General features: G+C 47.2%; 1 protein-coding gene across 1 annotated transcript in view; it reads left to right on the top strand.

Annotated features, from left to right (window-relative positions):
* Positions 1-23385, top strand: part of LOC117045058 (teneurin-4-like) — a 326243-nt gene that overhangs the window by 256615 nt on the left and 46243 nt on the right. Inside the window, exons 4-5 of the mRNA XM_033145843.1 lie at positions 6262-6550; positions 11264-11536. Coding sequence (XP_033001734.1) covers positions 6328-6550; positions 11264-11536 — 496 coding nt within the window. The 5' untranslated portion in view covers positions 6262-6327. The remainder of the gene's footprint in view (positions 1-6261; positions 6551-11263; positions 11537-23385) is intronic.

Genomic DNA, 23385 nt, shown 5'->3' with positions numbered 1-23385 from the left:
GTGCCTTGAAGTCCTACCAGCGAGCTGGTTGTTGGGGCTTCAGGGTGCCACACCACCCAATTTCATTGTGACATACAGTGATTGACAGGTGGGCAGCCCTGCCCAGCTTTCAAATTTGGCGCACAGGCAGGAGGGGGAGATAAGGGTCTGGCCCACCAGCCTGATCCTATTCCTCATCCCTGTATACATTTTTTGTGTGCACCAAAAAGTTCAGAAAGAAATCCATTATCTGTAAAGTGTTAAGGACCCCCAGATTCAGAATAAGATTTCAGATATAGGCACAGCAGGTTGCAGGAGAGCCTTAAAGTGGAGAACAAAACCACCAGCTAACACCACCAACCTCTGGCTTTTTCAGCTTCTGATACAAAGTCCTTCCTGGACTTTTCAAACCGATCCCAAAGCTTTTTTTTTTTTTTTTAACTGCAAATGAGTAGAAAGGAGCAGCAGATGTGGCTTAGGGATTAGGAAGTGAGGTAACCTGCCCTAAGGCAAGACTTTGCAGCTCTGTGGGACATTCCTGGTGAAATATATTCTTCAAAAATTCACAATAATTTAAGGTAAGGAAACAGAGGCAGCCTCCACTCTGTAGCTTTGCCTGCTAAGCACTAAAACCCTCTTTGCCCGCCCCGAGGCAGAGTCGTGCGATCTAAAACCAAGATGGGCTGGTGTTGCTTTTACAGACTTGATACTTCAAATCCACACCACCTTGTTCCCTTAATTCCACTGCCTTCCATCTTTCCGGAAAGTCAAGAGATGTTCACAAGGTGCATTTGGCGTCGAGATAGGGCGGCCGGGATATAACTTATCTTTATCCGTAAGTTGGCAATAGAGGTGGGTAAGCTGGAGGGGGGGGAGAGGTATATTTCATATGCCAAAGCTTGAGCTATAACCTTTCACGATTTAAAGGATGTCTCCCTTGAATGACTTCTTTCTAGCTCTGGCTGAAAACAAAGGAGGGAATGCGAGACCATGAGCTGAACTTAAAAAGCAGGCCTGGGTTGTTTTAGTAGCTGTCTCAGCACTGCTTAAAAGAAGGAGGATGAGCTTTTTAGCTCAGAGGTAGCCAAAACGAAGCCCTCCAGATGTTGCTAGACGGTGGACATCTTCAAGCTGCTGTTTTTTCATGGCCGTATTCTGCACCATGTCACTGATGCATTAACAGTGCATTTGGATTTATCTTCTTCTTTGGCGATCCCTCATAGCCTAGTAAGATTGTCTTCCATAAACACGGTTTTAACAGTGAGTTCATAAGTGACTGTGGAGGCCAATTCTGGATCCACACTTCCTTCCACAGTGGGGACATTGGTTTCCGGGCAAGAGTTGATCATAGTGAGGGTTTGCCAAGCACACCTTCCTCTTAGCATGTCTCTCCCTTTCGTCCTGAGTTCATAGAATCATAGAGTTGGAAGAGACCACAAGGGCCATCCAGTCCAACAATTTCAACAAGTTCGAGTGTCTTCAAAGCCCATGACACCTTTGGTAAAGGCTGTTCTCCAATTGGAGCACTCACAGGCCGGTGTTTCCCAGTTGTCGGTGTTTAGACTACATTTTTTTAGATTTTGATTTGAATCTCTTTTGTTGACCACCAGCATTACACTTTCCATTTTTAAGTTCAGAATAGAGTAGTTGCTTTGGAAAATGAAAATCAAGCATCCACACAAAATTACCAGTCCAACGAAGTTGATGTTGAAGAATCATCGCTTCGATACTGGATTTAAACAGGACCATCCATCCATCACCCCGTTGTGTCAGCTGTTCTGCAATGTTCCCCAAATGAAGGACATCAATGTATGTTTATTTGTTTATTACTTGCCCTTCACCCTAAGGCCTTAGGGCAGGTTACCGCATTTAGAACAATATTAAAAACAACTTCAAACAAGGTTGCTGCTTTCAGCCCACAAGCGATAATGTAATTTGTTATGCTCCCCCTCCATTTGCTTGATATCTGCATTGAAATGAATGGGGTGGAATAACATAACGGCATTGCAATGCACGCAATTAATTCAATAAATTACATGTGTTACAACATTTCACCACTGGGGACAGCAAAAGCAAATAACATTGGTTTTGGCGGAATTGCAGTGGAACAGAAACAGGGCTGCATGTGGCAGGTGCAGGGCAGAAAGGAAAATTCTTAGGCTCTCTAATTTACCCTGTTTTTCTCTGTATATTTTTCCCCATCTCTGCCCCTGCAGCTATTATATATGTAAGGGAGAAGTGTGGCTGCCAGCAGCATAATTGAAAGTTAAGCTTTGGACACAGCAGGGGCTATGCTCATTAATCAATTGCTCTTGTCTTACTGTGCACTCTGATTATCCCTCACCAGGAGAAGGTCTAAAAATAAGGCCCATAGAAAATCGAAAATCAATCTGTGGCCCATGCATCTCTTCATATGTATAACTTGCACTGTAATAAACTTCGGTTTGAAGTTTAGCCCTGCTGAGGTTTTTTTTTAAAATCAGTATTTGTCTCTTTCTGTGCCGAGAGATCAGAGATTTTCTTATGAGGGGTTCTTTTTCATGCATTGTTCTATACCGGGTGTTGAAGGAAAGATTTGCTTAAAAACAACAACATGTTATCAAGGAAATTGGTCTTTGCAATTCAGGATTAGGTCTTCAGTAAATAGCCAATTTGTCTAGAAGTAGCCTGAAGCATAGCCTTAGTCTCTGAGCACTTTGGGGTCTTTTGGGCAAATGTTTGCAATGTGTGTAATCCAGGACTGCAAATAACATGCTTAGGAACTTCACATCTTTAGTAGAGAGCATCCTGTAAAAGGCGGTAATAGAGAGCTACCCATGGGCATCAATAATTTGGCTTCCCTGGATCTTTCTGGTTCTTTCCCCGGTCTTTGGCCCAAGAAAAGCCATGCACAGGGGTTGTGCATCAACAATTAACCCTCTATGGGTCACAGAAAGAGTTCCCAGCTTCTATTATCCCCTACACTCTCCGTGCTGATAGTTTGACTAAGCCAATGGCCAAGGAGAGTTCACAAAGTACTTATGTCACATCCTATATATCATACCCTAATCTAGTGGCTCCTAGAAGCTGTCAGCAAGCAACAGCGGCCACACCCCAGGCTGGCTAAACCAGGTGAGGATAGCCGATGGGTCTCAAACCCTTGGAAAGTTAAGGACTCCCCCTGCATGTGATGACAGGCTATTCTTACGTTCTCCTCTTGCATACGAAACTGCTTTCTACTGAGACTAGCTCACTATTGTCCACCCCGACTGCCTGCAGCTCTCGAAACTCTTGAATAAGGTCTTCCCCACTGCTGCCAACTGAAATCCTTAAAGAGCAAGCAGGGATCTAAGTTCTCTGACTGCCTAAAACACCTCCACTAGCCGTGCATGAATTTATGAAGCATTCCTACAGCATTAACTCGGTCCTTCTGTGTTTAAAAATGTTGCAATTTTCCAAAGTCCTGTCCAGGGATATCTGCGGAGCTATTTTGCTCACGGGGGGCTCGGTGTTATAATAAATCTGCTAAGCCAACTGTGCATTCCTTGGGTTTCTGTGAAGAGTGCCCAGCTTGCTGGGGATATTGCCTATTCAGCTGCTGACGAAAGTGTCTTCTCAGCGTGCTGTTTCGTGACATCCCAATGTCCAGCTCGTCCCCTCCATCCCTTTTGCATCAGAACATAAGAAGATGCCATTGGCAAAAGTGGACCCTCTCACAAGCAGCCATCCAGTGTACTTTGGAGGGTGGTGGGACACAGAGAAGAGTCTCATTGAGCAAATTCGACATGTGGATGACTTTTTTACATAGCCAGGTTCCCAGATGTTTAGGCCAGAGATGAAGAGCCTGTTGCCCCCAGATGTTGCTGGACTACAGATCCCACCATCCCTGACCATTGGACATGCTGTTTGGGAGCCCCAACAACATCTAGGGGGCCGCAGGTTTAGGGCTTTCAATGTAGGAACCGGGCACAGAAACAAACTGGAAGCGGAATATGCTAAATATTCAGTACACCTGAAGGAGCACCTCCACCCCCATCGTTCAGCCTGCAAACAGGTCCAGCTCCGAGGGCCTTCTGGCGGTTCCCTCCCTGCGAGAAGTGAGGTTACAGGGAAGCAGGGGCAGAGGGCCTTCTCAGTGGTGGCGCCCGCCCTGTGGAACTCCCTCCCATCAGATGACAAGGAAATAAACAACTACTGTATCTGACTTTCAGAAGACATCTGAAGGCAACCCTGTTTAGGGAAGGTATCAATGTTTGATGTTTTAGCGTGTTTTTAATATTCTGTTGGGAGCCGCCCAGAGTGGCTGGGGAAACCCAGCCAGATGGGTGGGGTATAAATAAATTATTAATTAATTAATTAATTAATTAAATAGGTGTGATGTGGTCTGAAAGAGGGTCCCATCAGAATTCTAGCTACACTTCTCGAATCATAAGTGTAGAACCTGACTTTTGTCCCTGTTTGCAGAAAACATATGCTGACATTTCCGAACACATTGCACAGGCCAGGGGCAGAGGAGGGGGGGGCAATGAGAGCGCACTGCCCCCATTGGCGCAATCCCGGTGGGGTTTCATCATGGCTGCCCCCCCCCGCCCGCACTGAGTAGCCTTGCGCCCGCAGGCTGCGCACCCCTCTGTCAGAAGCTGTGCCATGCCACCGCAGACGGCGCGCTCCACCCCAGAACACACGTCATGCCCCTGCAGGCGACGCTAATGTCACTAATCACTAATGGCAATTGCAGAAATCGGCTTTGTGGATGCTGGCATGACACATGGGTTTTCTTGCCATGGGCAAATCTTCCTCTAGAGCGGGCCTCGTGGAACCAGTCATTGGAGGGGGAATTCGCTCCTGTGCTCGAAAGTCAGGTGCTTTGATCGTAAACTTGAAAATGACCAAGCCAAACCCGGTATGTGTGCCCCGCCCCTGGGATGTGAGAATGAAGCTCGCCACTAGCACAGGTAGCCCCTTGTCGCCGGCATTAAACTAAACACTGGAGGCTGCTATGTTAGGGCAAAGGGGGCACTGCACCCACCAACCTTCATATCCCACCTGCCTGCCAAATTCCTGACAACCAGCCCAGACACGTGGCAGAACCCCCCCCCCCCCCGTGCCTCAGAGTTGCCCTTGTAGAACTTAGCAGGAAGGAAGAGGATGGGGACAAAACTGGAACCAGGTGACTCTGCCAACCATTGTTTCTGGTGCCAACTACTGTCAAACTCCCAGCCAGGGGCGTAGCGCCGTTTGCCGGCACCTGGGGCGGGCGCCGAGCATGCTCACCTAGCTCTCGCCACCGACGCCGCAAAGCAGGTGCTCATCCTCCATGATCCCCAACCTTCACTGCTGGAGCCAGGCAAGGCTGGCACAATGAGGATCTCTGTGGGGGCACCAGGTTTGCGCCCCATGTTCCTGGGGCAACGGCACCCCTACGCTACTGTTCCCTGCCTTCCCTTACCAGAGCTAATATGCACCAGCTGCCACTGGAAGCAAACCAATCTAGATATGACCAAATCAGGTGTAAAGGTTGCCACCTGACTTTTTGCAGGGCTGATGAGGCAAGTGAAGTCTTGGGCTGATGACATCATGTCACACACTGAGTTTCCCTCGACATCTGGGAGGGGGCAATTGTGGGGACCAACTACTAGACACAGGCATTTTTAAATGCCTGCAATGTCTAGTCCCAGATTTGGATTTGTTAACGTCTTTTGCTGATGTTTATGTGGAATGAACCTAATGAGAGGATGGCGAGGCAGCAGATTATTGGATTCTATATAATCCATGAAGCGACGTGTTCCAGATCAGAAACTTTAGGTTTTCCAACACATTTTTTATGAGGGAAAATTTTTTCATATAACTCATTTGGTAGGAATGCTCTCCATTTCCTGGTAGGTTTTTATGCTTTCCTTTGTTGCTGCTTCACTTATTACACAGTCACTAATGGCAATTGCAGAGATCGGCTTTGTAGATGCTGGCATGACACATGGGTTTTCTTGCCATGGGCAAATCTTCCTCTAGAGCGGGCCTCGTGGAACCAGTCATTGGAGGGGGAATTCGCTCCTGTGCTCGAAAGTCAGGTGCTTTGATCGTAAACTTGAAAATGACCAAGCCAAACGCCGCTTTCGTGAGGCCTAGTGGCATGCCCTGCCAAAAAAAAACCCGGGTTTTAAATATTAATTCCAAAATAACAAGGTAGCAGACAGGAGCACACTTGATTTGTTTATTGGGAGCATATACTATTTAAAAACGGACCAGTTGTGTTGTCTGGCTTAATAGCTTGCACTGTAAAAGATGGTTGGTTTTCCCTTCCAGAACATTCCGATCTGATTGCCTCACGGACGCCGTTTCTTTGATGTTGAAGACAGAGACGAGAGGGCCATGGATGTGAAAGAAAGGAAGCCGTATCGTTCTCTGACCAGGCGCCGCGATGCAGAGCGCCGCTACACCAGCTCGTCCGCAGAGAGCGAGGACAGCAAGATACCTCAGAAGTCGTACAGCTCCAGCGAGACTCTGAAGGCTTACGATCAGGACTCCAGGCTGACGTACGGCAACCGGGTGAAAGAAATGGTGCACCAGGAAGTGGACGAGTACTGCCGAACAGGTACGGTTATTGCACCCTGGCCTCCTTGAAGTTGGGCGGTTGGGGAGGGCGCTCAAAAGTGTTTTCCCCCCCCCATCTATTCCTGAACATTCCTGGACTGCCTTTCCACCTGAAGGAGCCCAGGGTGGTGAAACACCAGAATGTGAAAACCAAAAATTTAACATAAAATGAAAAAAAAAAGCATATCAATAACCTTGAAACACCATCCAAAAACATTTGGAACAATGGTTTCCAATTGGTGGTATGTGGACCACAAAGGGTCTGCATGACCCACCCAGGAGGTACGTGGCACTTACCCAAATTGGGACATTCTATTTTGGGGGGCCGTGCTCTCGTGCGAGATCGTAGTGCCCCAAAATGCTCACTTTTTGTCACCATGATCTCATGGCAGGTCACACACACGGCACTGGGACATGTCAGAGGGTATGGTGGCAGGGACGCCGGTGGTGCTGTGGTCTAAACCACTGAGCCTCTTGGGCTTCCCGATCAGATGGTTGGCAATTTGAATCCCCACGACAGAGTGAGCTCCTGTTGCTCTGTCCTAGCTTCTGCCAACCTAGCAGTTTGAAAGCACACCAGTGCAAGTAGATAAATAGGTACCACTGCGGCAGGAAGGATAACAGTGTTTCCGTGTGCTCTGGTTTCCCTCATGGTTGCGCCAGAAGCAGTTTAGTCCTGCTGGCCACATGACCCGGAAAGCTGTCTGTGGACAAATGCCGGCTCCCTCAACCTGAAATCGAGATGAGCGCCGCAACCCCATAGTCGCCTATGACTGGACTTAACCATCCAGGGGTCCTTTACCTTTTACCTTTATGGGGGCACCATTCACATAACAAAAACTACCAGAGAGTCCGCTTTTGGAAAAAAACAAAAAAAAACAGGGGGTCCGCAGAACTTAACTCATTGGGGACCACTGATTTAGAACATCTAGAAACATTTAAAAGCAATGACATTGAGCTGTGATTCCTGCACTGCAGGGGTTAGGAAAAATGACCCTTATGGTCCCTTCCAACTCTACTGCTTCTATGAACTTGAGGCTGAGGGAAGAAGGAATTATTTGGCTGAGGAGGTTGGGGATGTGAGAGAACACTGACCAAAAAGGGAAACGGGAGCAGGAATTGCCACTTACAACCTTCCCATATCTGGAGCGGAAATCAATTCAGTGAACACCAAACAACAGAGCCCGTTCCTCCAAAGAGGTCTCCCTGGGGCCCAGAGTCCTGACACCAAGTTAGCTGCAAATGATAAGAGGGGGGGAACCTTGCTGAGCTGATCCCACAGGTAAACTTCAAGGGCGTGCAGCTTTCTCTCTTTCATTAGTCCCTCTCCATGATGGAATGGAAAGGCTGCTTCCCTTGCAAGGAGGCCCAGTGGTGTTATTCGGATTAATTTATCATAGGCTCACTCCTTGTTCTCTCGGCCAGCTCTGCAGAATTGGCAGAGCGGCTATCCCCAAGCCTGTCAATGCTGTCAGGAAGCTTAATCTGTCTTAGGTAATTAAAAAAGGTGTGAAGTTCACCCTCAGCTCCTGTTCTCATGCTAGACTACTTGTTTCAAATAATGGCTGGGGTTTTTTTTTTGGTGTGGTTGCTGGGAGAGTTGCACCAGTCTTTCCTCTACAACCCCCTCTGTGCAATTATTAGCACATCCTTTGGGCCTGGGGTCCCTGCAACTTCACCTCTACCTATGGGTAGTTTATCAATGGTGCATAGAAAGTGAATACAGAAACGGCGTTTCTCTTTTTTCTAATAATCAATTTTAACTGAAGGTTTTCCACAAAATATACAAAGAAATCACACTAATCTAAAATAGGAAAACAGGGGGGAAAGGATGAAGAAAGGAAGAAAAGAAAGAAAAGGAGATTACAAAGTCCTCTATCAAAATTAACTACCGTATGGGCTTGAATATAAGCCACACGTTTTCCCCAAATTCCGACCGTGAAAAATTAGTGTGCCTTACATTCATGACCTTATGGTATGCAGCCAGGAGAGCAGGGCAAACAGTGCCGGGAGCGCGGCAAAGTGGTGCCCGCCCCATGCGTAGTCCCCCGCCCTCTCCCCCAAGGCCGGGAAGGGAGAGAGCGAGGAAGTGGAAAGGCTGCCGGCAATGCAGCGTGGTGTGCCCCCCCCCCCCGGTATGCAGCCAGGAGCAGCGACGAAGGGAGCAGCTTATATTCGGGTATTTTTTTTTTCTTTTTTTCCTCTCCAATTTTAAAGGTGCAGCTTATATTTGGGTGCGGCCAGGGCCGGCACATCCATTTAGGCAAACTAGGCAGTTGCCTAGGGCGCCAAAATAGAGGGGGCACTGGCCAGCCTGCCCCCTGCCCCCCGGCGCCGCTCCGCCAGCGGCAGAGTGGCGGGGAGGGGGGAGCAGCCTGAAATCGGGCTTCTCCGCAGGTCTGGTGCTAGGGATTGGCCGGGGGGGGTTGCCAGAAGGTGATCTCGCCTAGGGCGCAAAAAACCCTAGCACCGGCCCTGGGTGCGTCTTATATTTGAGCCAATAAAGTATTAACCAGGGGTCAGCAAACCTTTTCAGCAGGGGGCCGGTCCACTGTCCCTCAGACCTTGGGGGGGCGGACTATATTTTGAAAAAAAATATGAACGAATTCCTATGCCGCACAAATAACCCAGAGATGCATTTTAAATAAACGCACAAATTCTGTTCATGTAAAAACACCAGGCAGGCCCCACAAATAACCCAGAGATGCATTTTAAATAAAAGGACGCATTCTACTCATTTAAAAACACGCTGGTTCCCGGACCGTCTGTGGGCCAGATTTAGAAGGCGATTGGGCCGCATCCGGCCCCTGGGCCTTAGTTTGGGGACCCCTGGTATTAACCCTTATTCCACACCCATCCCAGCTCTCACCTGGGAGCATCTGCCTCTTCCCCCAGCTCTCACCCTGGGATACCCTCTTCACCTTCCTTCCATCCGCCACCTCCCTGTGTGTATCCTCCTTGATATGAGATAGGGAACTTCAAATTATAGAACAAAACATAAGCATAACGAGAAGAAAGAAACAGGAAAGGAAATCAGAAAAAGAAAGTTAGATATTTAAAAAAGGCTAACAATACAGAAATCGGAAGGGCTTCCAATTCTCCACCTTCTCAGTCGTGTATGTAACAATTATGCAGGATGTTCATTTTGGGGAAAAGTATTTCTCCGTTTTCCGTAATACTAGAATTTGCAGGCATCCAATGGATTAAGGGTAGGGAAAGGACGTTCCTTCTTCATGCAGTGCACAGTTAAACTGTGGAACCCGCTCCCACAGGAGACAGCAGTGGTCATGAACCGAGATGACTTTAAAAGAAGATTGGAAAAATTCATGGGGGAAGAGGGCTGTCGATGGCTACTAGCCATAGGTGGTGGCTATGTTCTGCCTCCACAATTGGAGGCAGCAATGCTTCTGAATGCCGGTTGCTGGAAACCACAGGAGAGGGAAGAGTCGCTCTCGTGCTCGGATCCTGCTTGCAGATTTCCCACGGGCACCTGGTTGGCCACTGCTGGGCTGGATTGGGCCATTGGCCTGGTTCCTGCGGGCTCTTCTTGTGTTCATAGCTAAGCAAACGCTTCCCTGTAAGGAACAAAAACAACACACGCAGAGAGAGAGAGACACGCAAAATCGCCAGGTTGCTTGTGCTGAGTGGAGCACCCCTGTGCCCACCTGTGTTATTGCAAAAGTCCTTCCCTGCTGGGAGCAGGCTTGCGGCGAGGCAGCTCTTCCACAGGTGTGACCTACATAATAACACACCACAAAAGAGTGTAAAAATCATAGCTATTTTTCCAAACGTAGGAGTTGGAGGGAGCCGTCGGTTTAAAGGTGGAGCGGCCTGAGCTTGGAAACACGGCGCTACCAGCAAAAGGACGTTTCTGCCTTGCATTTTCTCTTCCCTCTCCATAGCGTGGAGCTCAGTACAAATCACTTCCCTCCCTCCCCATCCCCTCAATTTCACCGGTGATGGGGAGGAGAAATAATAATAATAATAATAATAATAATAATAATAATAATAATAATGGCAATAATGAATTTATATACCACCCTTTATCAAAAGATCCCAGGGCAATGCACAATGTCAAAAACAAGGAGCACATTGCAGCGGCATCAGGACAAGAGCTGGAGTTAGGTGGAGCTATCTCAAGTGGCCGGTGCAGGTTTCATGATAATGCGGACAGACGTTTGTACATGAGCAAGGTCTGTTCCAACCTTTCAGAGGTTGAAAGACAAACCAGAGAGCGCAAGTACTGCTGCTTCTCCCCACCGACTCAAGTTCAAATCCACGCACACGATTGTGTGGGTGGAATTGGAGAGCGCAGCCATATGACTCACACTGCACATTTATTTTTAAGCCAGGAAATCCATTGAATTGGAGCAGGCAAGAGCGTTGTGCTTGGACCAGAGAAGCAACGTTCAAATTCTTGTTCAGCTCTCACCCTGGGTTGGAGAACCAGTGGCCCTCCAGCATGTTGCTGGGCTAAAACTCCCATAATCCCTGGTTGTCGGCCATGTTGGCAGGGACTGATGGGGTCTGGACTCTGGCAACATATGGCAGGGCACAGGCTCCCCGACCCTGATACATCTCCAATGGAAGGTTCACACCGTGTAAAATATCATCCTCTGGTAAACGTCTCCATTATTCCCTCATTGGCGGACATCCCACAATGTTCTTCTCTTTTATTATTCTTCCTCAACCCCCTCCCCCATTTCTGCCCCAGGAGCCAACTTTTCCTTGCGAGAGCTAGGCCTCGAAGACGTATCGCCTCCGCCGCACGGGACTCTGTACCGGACAGATATAGGGCTGCCCCACTGTGGCTACTCCATCAGCGCCGGCTCGGACGCCGACACAGAAGCCGACGCGGTCATGTCCCCGGAGCACCCCGTGAGGCTGTGGGGGCGCAACCCCAAGTCGGGCCGCAGCTCCTGCTTGTCCAGTCGAGCCAACTCCAACCTCACCCTCACCGATACGGAACACGATAACACCGAAACCGGTAAGAGAGACCGCCAGGGAGATACCGGTGCTTCTGTTCTGCTACTTACGGAGACCCTTCTGTCCATCTGTTTGTCTTCCATCCTGTTGTTTTGTGTCCCAGTCTTGGTTTTTTGTCTTCTAGACTTGCGGCGGAAAATTATTCGGGTCCTCTGGATGTTGTTAGGCTGCCTCCATCAGCAGGCTCAGCCATTAGCCTCTGTGGGGCAGTCGCTTCAGGCTGCAGGCCGGGGACAGCTGGGAGGGGCGTTCTCCTCTGGGGAGCACACTGTTTGCCACCTTCTGAGCTTGTTGCCCATCAGTGGCACGTGGTGAAATTTTTCTAGGGGAACAGATAGGGCCAGAGGTACCAGCTTACAAGGGTGACGGGTTCAATGTTGTGTGTGTAACATTGCACATGTCACCTTCTTCCCTAAGCTGAGCACAAGCTTCCTGGGCTTTGGGAAGGAGGTGCTGGGGGAACATTTAGGGGGTCTAGCCCAGCCCCCCTAGTCCACTGACCACACCCCACTGTTGCCCATGGTAAATGCCTGAGAAGTGCGAGGCCACCCGTTCCTCTTTGGCTTTCTTATCTCTCCCCCACTGCCTTAAGTTGGCTGCCCAGGCCATCCCCAATTGCTTCAGGTAGCAGCAGAGGAGAATGAAGCAGGGACCCCTAAGGAGGAGGAGGCGGGGAGCGCCATTTTCTGTTGTGCTTCATGCGGCAAATTGTCTTGGGCTGGCCCTGGCCAGGCACAATGGGAGTTGTAATCCATCCACATCTGGGTGGGGACAACAGCAGCTCTGGGAGGTTTGATTTGGTTATGAGAAATGGCGGAGGAGAAACAGGGGCAGAATAGTATTCTTTTTGTACTTCACCTGCGTGACCATTTGTACAAAACGTTCAGCAGCGTTGTGCTACGAAAAGGGCTCCCGTTTTGCTTATCCTGGAATAGCAGAGGTAGTTCAGCAGCTCCTGGGCTCTTCGCAGGGCCCATTCAGCCCCCCCCAAAAAAAAAACCACGGAAAAACGCCACCCTTTTAAACTCCTGCATTTAAAATTTCACCCTATCAAGCATTTTCTCCTCTCTCTTTCCTCCCCGCTTTCCTTATCTCTTGAACTGATATCCTAGCCGATCATTTCCAAGCCCATCTCCGCTGACTCCCGCCACTTATGTAAATAACCCCGGCTTCTCTCTTTCTGAGGAGGGAAAAGAAAAGGCGTATTTTTAGAAACTTGTATTTTATGAAAACTTGAAGGTCACAGGGTGTTTCCCCTCCTTCTTTCCCCTCCTCAGTCTTGTCTCCCCGGCTGCGGAGGTGTCTCCCAGTTGCGGGGTTGGCGGTAGAAGGCACATTTCAGGGTCAACAGTTCTGTGAAGGAGAGTGTGCCGCAGTATACAATTGCGGCTTGGCCACGGCATTTTTAAAGCGGGAAGGGAGGGTGGGTGGGAATGGGAAGCACATCCCGAAGCAGCAGCCATTGAAAATGATGTTTGTGCTCCTTTTTACACCTTTAATTGAACTGCTCCATTGCCAGTTTCTTAATACAGTGCAGGCGTGTTGGCCACGGAGGGGACTGGGATTCTGTTCTGAGCACTCGCATGGAATAAGTGAAGCGGTTCTCTCTTTCCACAGCCGGATTGGGTAGCATATTGTCATGTCTGCGTTAGGGTTGCTCACGAGTAATCAAGCATGAGTCTAAACTGTCTTTTAACAGTTTAATGGTGCAGACTATTTACAGCGCAGAGAAGATTAAAACATGACCGTCCTAGTCACTCGCAGAATCTGGGAGTGCCGCTTTCCGGCTGTGACCCCAACATAAGAATTTTGGCACCCCAAAGCACTGCCTCCACAGGTCTCCTTTTGACCCCTCTGCGCAACTGGGGCTACGGAAGTGGCATGCTCCCCTCAGAGCAAAACTGTTGGGCTTTTGGTTTTAACTGGAAAAGCCTCAAAACCAGTTTAGCGCTTGGAGTGGTGTCCAGCTACACTTCCTCTGTGTTTTCCTGCTTCTCCAGTGCTTTTGCAGAGTTTTTCAAACTTCTAACTTCTTACTTCTTCTTGCGCAACAGTATGTGTGCCTTTGGTGCCAGCAATTAAACTCCCACAACGTCTGGGTTGTTTCAAAGTAAGCATGCTTTATTTACAAGCATATAAATCACGAGCTTCACCCGGAGAATCGGACAACATCTCCGGTCTCTCCAGTTTGCTCAAAAGTGAAAGTAAGACTGAACAGGAAATAAACGGTGCGTCACATAAATCACAAAGACATCGCATACAGCAGATACCCCAGATGTTGTGACACATCTTCCTCCCTGTGGGAGGAGTGAACTGTTGAGCTTCTTTAACCCTGAAAGCTCCAAACCTCACTGAAACTCATGAGGCGTGCTGGGGCTCTCAGCAGCATCGCCAAGCCCTTGTCTCACCTGGCTGTTTCCAGCTTGCCCCTCCCCGCTGGAGGAGGTGCCCTTTTTCCCGCTGGAAGAGGTTTCACTACTGAGGAGGTGTCGGGGCTCTCTGTACATCGACAAGACATTCCGCCCTGCCGAGGGCAGTTCCCTGACACATATGGTGATTTAAGTAAAATGGGGGGGGGGTTGCTTTTTATACACGAAGGCTTGCAACACTGATTCCTCACTTGCTGCCCCCTCATTTTCTGTTTTAGTTCCATTGACTGTGGCCTATTAAGGTTCTGTTCCGTCATATCGAAGATGTCATGTGAGGGTGGGAGACAAACAAACTACTATCTGAGGAACAGGGAGATAGATGCTTCAGCCCAGGGGTGGGAGACCCTTTTCAACCAGAGGGTCACATTCCCTTCTGGGTGATCTTCTGGGGCCACAAGTGATTATTATTATTCAGGAAAGTTTTTAATGGTTGATGTCTTACTGTGTTTTTAATCTTTGGCAATCACTCGTAGCTGAGTAAGCTTGTCTTCCATAAACACGGTTTTAAAAGTTAGTCCGTAAGTGACTGTGGAGGCCAGTTCTGCATCCACACATCCTTCCATAGTCAGGACATTGGTTCCCGGGCGGGAGTTGATCATGGTGAGGGTTCACCAACCGTGCCTTCCTCTCCCTTTCGTCCTGAGTTCGAGTGTCTTCAAAGCTCATGTCACCTTTGGTAAAGGCTGTTCTCCAATTGGAGCGCTCACAGGCCAGTGTTTCCCATTTGTCGGTGTTTATACTACATTTTTTTAAGATTTGCCTTGAGAGAGTCCTTGCACCTCATTTGCTAACCACCAGTATTACGCTTTCCATTTTTAAGTTTGGAATAGAGTAGTTGCTTTGGAAGACGATAAACAGGCATCCGAACAACATGACCAGTCCTACGAAGTTGATGTTGAAGAAACATCGCTTCGACACTGGTGATCTTTGCTTCTACCAGTACACTGACATTAGTTTGCCTAATGTGTTTTAATATTTTGTTGGGAGCTGCCCAGAGTGGCTGGGGCAACCCAGTCAGATGAGTGGCATATAACAAATAAAATTATTGTTGTTGTTATTATTATTATTAAACACCCTCCATGCAAAGATGCTAGTGGTGGATGGCATCTGAAGCAAGAGTGAAAGAAGCAGATGAACGAATATGTTATCGTTGCACACAAACCTAATGTCTGCACACACAAACACCCCTCTCTCTCTCCTCCAATATGGCAGGCGAGTCCAAGGATGAATCAAGAAGCAACTCGGAAGTGCTGATCTACAGGTGGGCCAGAGGGGAAGGGATCAGGGAAACAAAAAGGAAACAGAAGCTTTCCCACAACTAAGGATCCTTATTGCGGATCCCAAGAGCTGCTTGCAAAATGACTGAGGATTTTACAGGGGAAATATTTCCTCAGATGTGAAAATTGTGCTGAAAGTATGCTCAAAGCGACTCAAGGAATGAGTGAGCTTACCGGATGCATTTTATCGGTCAATATTAATTGCTGACCGTATTGATAGAACGTATAGCCTTTAGCTGTAGTCAATGTGGAGTTTTATAAAGCTGCCATCAATAGCAGAGTTTATGGGGGCCATTAAAGCCCATTTTTCTCCCACTGCATGTTCACATCAGCAACTTTTGTTATGTTTCCTTATTAGTTATGCAAAATAAATAATCGGTATTGAATTCTGATGTCTATATACCCAGAGCCTTCTGCATAGTTTTATTGTTTGGTGTTTGGAAGAGAGTTGTTTCTTAAAGGGACAGGTTGGGATTTGCGTTCCTCTGTTTCACAGAGTCGTGTCCCTGCCCATTCGTTTGCAAGCCTTAGGGGTGGCTCAAACATGCATGTACGACGCCTGATCACTCAATAGTTGACTGGCAACCAAATGTGAGAACTGATCCCGTCAAAAACTCTTCTGCCTGAGGTGTCTTTGGGGTTGAAGTATCTACTCTGGAGGAAGAAAGTCCCAACGGCAATCCTTTGTGTTTCCAGATCCAAGAAACCCATGAACTATTCATGGAACGCAAGACTATCAATGACCATTAATCATGATGTCAGTGTACTACAGTAGACCTGAAACTTTCACAGGAGTTGCGTTCCAGAGGTCCACACAGAAAGGCAAAATTGCATAACATCAGAAAGACCTCTCTAACTGCCCCCCTGCGCCCATCCCTACCTGTCCAAAGCTGATGCAGGGAGAAAGCAAAAATCTCAGGAGCCTCTCAAGGCTTTCCAGATCCCTCCTATGACCTTCCTAGAGGCCAATAAGCAGAGGGCTTTAAAAACTTAATAAGAGGAACGGTTGAGGGATGTGCAGATGTTTAGCCTGGGAAAGAGAATCAGAGGCCCAAAACCTGGCTGAAAACACATGTTTTTACCTGGAACCTAAAAGTGGTCAGCCATCCATTGTGATGCTGATGATGGACGTTCCACCAGGCCAATGGACATTCCAGGTATCTGGAAAGCTACAGCCCTTGTGTCTGTTTTCTCTGCATCCCTGTAATTACGTGGCTCGGCTTAACCATAAAAAAGGTGTTCAGTTTTTAAAAATCCAATTTTCAATTAAGGGACCATTTGGAGCTTTTTGTTTATGTGCCGTTGTGGTTTGTGGCAATTCTTTTATTCTATCTGAGCAGGAAGAACAAGAAGGGCTGGGATTTCTGTGCAGGCATCATCATACATTCGGTGAGATCCTAAGCATGTGTTCAGGGAGGCTTCCTCTCAACAACTGGTGCTCTGAAGTGTACTGCTGAAGTATAGATGGGTTCCCACGAGGCAAGACACAGTGATAACAGCAAGAACCTTTATTGAACTAACAGAACTGGACAACAGGGGCAAAGCAACTGCTTATATACATTTCTGAAGGCCTGGGCCACTCCCACTCCCAACATGATTGGCTGTCTAAACTTCCAAGCTACGAATCAGGACTCAGAGTTTAAAGGCCAATGGCAGAGGCCCAAATCCTGAAATGTTCTCTGATTGCATCAGAACACAGGGGCTCCGAATCCTTAGTCCAGACTCAAGCTCAGGCAAACACAGACCACTGAATACATAACAATTGGCTTCAGTGGAGAAGAGAACATCACTATCATGGCAAGTAGCCACTGAGTGTCTTCTCATTGTCGCCGCTTAACCTCAAGATACAGCTTTATTATTTGGAAGTGCACAAAAGCGTAGAATTTCAGGGTTGGAAGGGACCCTGAGGGTCTTCCAGTCCGACCCCCTGCAATGCAGGAGTATTTTGCCCAACGTGGGGCTTGAACTCACGACCCTGAGATTGAGAGTCTCATGGCTCGGTCCATAGCTCATGAGTCTCTTAACCTCAGGGTCATGGGTTCGGACCCCAGGCTGGGCAGAAGATTCCTGCATTGCAGGGAGTTGGACAAGATGAACCTCATGGTTCCAGCTCTACAATTCTATATTTCTATACAGTTATGTGGGAGAGTGCATTTGCCCTTGTGACCTGCTCGTGGGCTTCCCAGAGGCACCTGGCTAGCCATTTTGGAAAATTGGATTCTGGGTCTTTAGTCTGATGCAACAGAGTTCTTCTTATAGTCTCAGGTTCTTAACAGTATATATATATATTTGGTACCTGGGTGTCAGGGGCTGGACTGAGGAGGAATGGTGGGGACTGACCCCCTTCTCCTGAACCTTCCCGAGAACCAGGGGACAGTATAGAATTACAACAGTGGTTTGCAGAAGGTCATAGTTCAGAGGCTGCGGGGGGGGGAGGAGAAGCTGGGAAATATTGGGCGAGGAACAGCGGGAAGAAGAAGAAGAAGAAGAAGAAGAAGAAGAAGAAGAAGAAGAAGAAGAAGAAGTGCAAGTAGATAAATAGGTACCGCTCTGGCGGGAAGGTAAACGGCGTTTCTGTGCGCTGCTCTGGATTTGATATGAGTTTGGATTTGATATCCTGCTTTATCACTACCCGAAGGAGTCTCAAAGCGGCTCACATTCTCCTTTCCCTTCCTCCCCCACAACAAACACTCTGTGAGGTGAGTGGGGCTGACAGACTTCAGAGAAGTGTGACTAGCCCAAGGTCACCCAGCAGCTGCATGTGGAGGAGCGGAGACGCGAACCCGGTTCACCAGATTATGAGTCTACCGCTCTTAACCACTACACCACACTGGCTCTGAAGAAGAAACAAGGGAGAGGCAGCTGACAAACTCAGTGTCTTTGGAAAGCACCCCCCCCCCAGGACAAAGCAGGCATAGAGAGTAGAAGAACAGAAAGCTCAGATCAGACATCGTAGGGATGACGTAAAATAGGAGAGACGGAGGGGGTGGGACTTTATTCGGAGCAATGCCATAACAGTGGTACCTTGGTTCTCAAACTTAATCTGTTCCAGAAGTCTGTTCCAAAACCAAGGCACGCTTTCCCATAGACAGTAATGTAAAACAGATTAATCTGTTCCAGACTTTTAAAAACAACCCCTAAAACAGCAATTTAACGTGAATTTTACTATCTAACGAGACCATTGATCCAAAAAAGGAAAGCAATAATCAATGCACTGTTCTATAAAATAAATCAGACAGTATTGTAGATGATAAAAATAAAAATAAAATTTTGTTATTTCCTGCACTGATGATAGTCATTGTTTGGATGGGGGGCTTTTTTATCAATTTCCGCAGTCAATCAATCAATCAATCAGTCAGTAGTTGAACTGGGATCCACACAGTCACAAAAACAAATTAACTGAAAAATCCTCAAAATAAAAAGCAAAAACAAAAGCACCAAATATAAGCTCCAAATATTACCTTAGAACACTGCAATCGGAAACGGAAGGCTTGAATTACAATGGGGGGATGCAAATTAGCAGCGCAACAGGAAACACAGGGGGACGTAAAACATAGCACATTCAAAAACCAGAACACCTACTTCTGGTTTTGCAGCGTTCGGGTTCCAAGTTGTTCGTGAACTAAGCTGTTCAAAAACCAAGGTACCACTGTATTCTGAGAGAGACTACATTCCTTCGTCTCTCTCTGTGAATATTGAATAGATGACTTAGTAAGAACTCTTCTTGCTTATCTGCTCCTTGGCTGCCACCATGGGAGGGATTGGATTCCTTGAAGCCTGACACTGGGATTGATACTGGGTAATTTCCCCAACCAGGCCAGCCCAATTTCAGAAGAACCCAAACAGCGGGTGGGTCTTGAGATGTGACGTTCCTTTAAGAAATGGCTGTAAGGTGAGGAGATTTACTTCAAAGGCGCTACTAGTTACTGTTCTGCTACTTCCCTGCAGTTCTGCACTTCTCCCAAGGCTCCTCTGCTTATCAATATGCAAAAGGTGCTGTCGTTTATCGATTAAGCCCTACCTCGTTCTGAGGTGATTTCGTAGACATGCTCAATAACAGCGGCTCCAGACCGGAGACTTGGCCAATAAACATGGACTGTCATTGACCTTTGATGCAACCTTCACACTTATCTCTGTGGCAAATCAGAGGAACTCATGCCAGAGCTCATTTGGGAGACGTCTGCTGGTAGTGCATATTAATATACCAGGCAGAATCCTGTTTCATCGGGAAATTGAAGGAGATGACCTGTAGACCAAAGAACTGGCACACCAGCAAACGCCTTTATAGAGGGGCACGCAACTTGTGTTGGTTATATGTGGAACAACAGATACCTAGGAACTCTGCATCAGGAATGGGGGGCCTGATTTTGGAAGACTCCCAACTCCCTTCAAGGGTCTAGAAGCCAAGCCTTATGAGGACCGGTTGAAGGAGCTGAGTATGTTTAGCCTGGAAAAGAGGAGGCTGAGAGGAGATATGATAGCCATCTTCAAATATCTCAAGGGCTGTCTTGTGGGAAATGGAGCAAGCTTGTTTTCTCCTGGTCTGGAGGGCAGGACACAAACCAATGGCGTCAAGTCATTTGAAAGAAGATTATGACTCAACATCAGGAAGAACTGGTGGGGTTTCTTCCCACCCCTGTATTATTTACTTAACTAAAGGTAAAGGGACCCCTGACCATTAGGTCCAGTCGTGTTCGACTCTGGGGTTGCGGCGCTCATCTTGCGGTTACTGGCCGAGGGAGCCAGCGTACAGCTTCTGGGTCATGTGGCCAGCATGACTAAGCCGCTTCTGGCAAACCAGAGCAGCGCACGAAAACACCGTTTACCTTCCCACCGGAGCAGTACCTATTTATTTGCACTTTGACGTGCTTTCGAACTGCTAGGTGGGCAGGAGCTGGGACCGAGCAACGGGAGCTCACCCCGTCGCGGGGATTTGAACCGCTGACCTTCTGATCAGAAAGCCCTAGGCTCTGTGGTTTAACCCACAGCACTACCCGTGTCCCTTATTTAGTTAACTAGATAGTTATTAAATTTATATAACACCCTTCATCCAAAGATCACAGGGAAGTTTACAAAATATCACCTATTAACTTTGCTTTAAACGCTAGCTATGTTCTTTACACTTTACAGAGCTAAGGGTATATGCTGATAGAAGTCTACAGGCAACTGCAGGGGACTGATTTAGTGAGCTCACATCCTGAATTATTCGCAAAGAGTTTACGCAACGTTGGCTATCTAAGGAGCATTATTTTCTAATCTCCTTGCAGGGAGCTTAGCTGATTTTGCGGTGAAGCAAGTGTTATCCCAAAATTTCCCCAGGCATTTTCGCCACCGCTCTCCTAATTTTGCCACCGCTCTCCTTCTTGACTCATAAGGCGAGGGACAAGCCTGGCGGCTGATCACTGGATCATCGTCTAGGCTTGTCCCTCCTCTCATTAGCTCATATGATTTGCTATCCCTCTTCATAGTGTTCTATGTAAACTGAGATGCTGGGTGTGAATTAGGCTTGCATCACCAGGGAAGAAAGCTGCAGTCACAGCTCTTGAACTGATGTTGATCTTCTTAACCAGTCACCCCCAAATTCTGCCCTCCAGATGTTTTTGGACTACAATTCCCATGATCCCTTACCACTGGTCCTGTTAGCTAGGGATGATGGGAGTTGTAGTCCCAAAACACCTGGGGGGCTGAGTTTGGGGGTGCCTGTTCTTAATGCTTTCTACTATGACCTTTGGCTGGTATTGTTACCTCCCACTTTCCTGGTCTACAGTTTCCCTCTGTTGCATCAGCTTTTAATATATTTATGCATAACAACTGCCCTTAAAACATTCAATGCTGGGGATAGGAAGCAAAACAATTTAAGACATAATACCTGTGTGATATGGCTGATCATCCAGTGTTGCCAGCAAACATTAGGAGGCAGCATTATTGTAAAGAGCCAATTACTTTCTTTTTTTTATGAGCATTGTATATTTGGAAAGTAATAAAGCCGAGTTATAAAACCTAGATGATTATGACGCTCAGAAATGTTTTGCATTTTAAGAGGCGAAGGGTATCCTTTTAATTGCATCCAAGCTCCCATCAGGCAATGATTAGTTACTTTCTGAGCAATAAACATTACCTGAGAAGCAATAAAAGGATGGGCAGAAAAGTTATTTGACAAGTGGGAGGGAAGCATGGCTTTTATGGTTGAGATCTTCAGATTCCTGAGGGCAATCTTTATTTTTGCAACATGTTTCCTTCGTGACCTTGGACAAGCTGCAGGCCTACTTCCTTCCACGGCACTCCTGCCACTGCAGTTCTTCCTTCCCAAGCTTCTAAGGATGAGCTTCCTTTACAGCAGGGGTATTCAATCTGGTGCCCTCCTGATCTGACAAGACTAAAACTCCCATCAGCCCACCTCAACATTGCCAGTGGTCATTGTAGGCCAACAAAATCTGGAGGGAACCCTGTGGGATACGTTTGCTTTATAGGATGGCCTTTGAGTTATAAACCATTTGGCGGAAAAGTGAATTGCTCCTTGTTTTGAAATCTCAAAAGCTGATGCATTGCTTAGGTGTTTTAGAAACTAACCTACATTAAGGATGTATTGTAAGTCTCCCTGATTTCAGTGGAGGAGACTAAGTGAAGCATTCCCAATGAAAACAATGGAATCTACTCATGCTTAACTTTAGATCGAACAATATTTGGATTGTTCAAAATGTCGTTCAGGAAAGCCCACCATTTCTGCCTCATCAAGGAACACTTAATAGGGGTTACTTTAAAAAACAGTGGTATAAATAATTGGATGATAGAAAACAAGTCTCCATCTCTTTCTCGCTCGCTCTCCCTTTTTCTTTTTCTCTTTTAAATGGACTTGCCCTTGAAATTCCCATGAGCCTGCTCAATTTTTACCAGCTGTGGATCTGGCAATTACAGGGTTTGTGAACTCATTCCTTGTTTGACAGGTTCAATTTGGAATTTGAGGTTAAACCACCCCTAGTTGAAACCATGTGACAGCCAGGCTGGCTTTTGCACCCAAAGCCACAAATATGGGCAGAGGGAGCTTTGGTCTAAATTCAGCCCAGGTTTCTCATCCTTCACAGAAGACGTTGTTTTCTTTTGGACAAGCTGGTCTGAGTTTCAGGCCTGTAATTTTAATTTCCCCCCAAACCCACTACAATGAACGTCGTTCAGGTGAAGTTTTCTTTCTTTCTTTCTGGAGACAGAAATAGTAAGGAATGATCTTCAAAGTGGCTCAACCGCAGTGGCCTTCACCTCTTCCATGTGGGCAACCCCACATCCAGCTCCTAAGATACAAACTGTGGGTATCATCTTGGAAATCACACAGGACCATGTTTTTGCTCTAATGATAGCCATTGAACTGCACACACACACACACTCTCTTCCAGGCACCACATTTGCCATGAAACCAAGAGATGATATCTATCTTGCCTATTCTTTGATCTTGCACGGTCAAGGAACCTCTTGTTTTAGACATGTGTCCCACTAGCAAAGATGGTAGCCCCTTGGTTTGAGGGGAGGAGCCAATGCCGTGTCCTCCAGATGTTTCAGACTACGACACCCATTAGGCCCATCAACATGGCTTAACAGCCAGGGATGATGGGAGTTGTAGTCCAGCAACATCTGTCATGAATGCTTTAGTTGAAATTCTTGGGATCCCTTCCAATTCTACAATTCTGTGAACATCAGGTTGGGGAAACTCCCCTTGTATCTTTTTCGTCCAGCTTTTCGTCCCCACGTCGAGCACAAACTGTGTGCAGCCAACGCTGGTTTTCAGCTTGACAATTTCAAGGGGTTCATCCAGCTGTCCTTTTTTTCTCTTGGTGAGAGCCAAGTGATGTGTGCAGTGAGTGTTACAGCGGTCTTATCTTATTTGCAACCCATAGGTTATTTAAAGTCAACAGCTAAACCAAAACAAAAACTCTGATGCTGGATGAATTGCTAATATGCTCATTTCGGCAACAAGGAAAAAAATCTAATTGGCAGCAGATGAAAAATTGAAGCTGTTCCTTAAATGAGCAAGTGCTTGAAAACTGAGGAACTGTTTAAACAAAATGGTAACCTTAACCATGTCATAACTTTCATGCAGCTAGCAATTGTTTGTGTGCGTTTCGAGCAAACAGTTGCGCAAGGATTCTCTTTTC

This window comes from Lacerta agilis, chromosome 4 (assembly GCF_009819535.1).
Source record: "Lacerta agilis isolate rLacAgi1 chromosome 4, rLacAgi1.pri, whole genome shotgun sequence".
Lineage (NCBI taxonomy): Eukaryota > Metazoa > Chordata > Lepidosauria > Squamata > Lacertidae > Lacerta > Lacerta agilis.
This window is presented reverse-complemented; position numbering and strand designations above follow the sequence as displayed.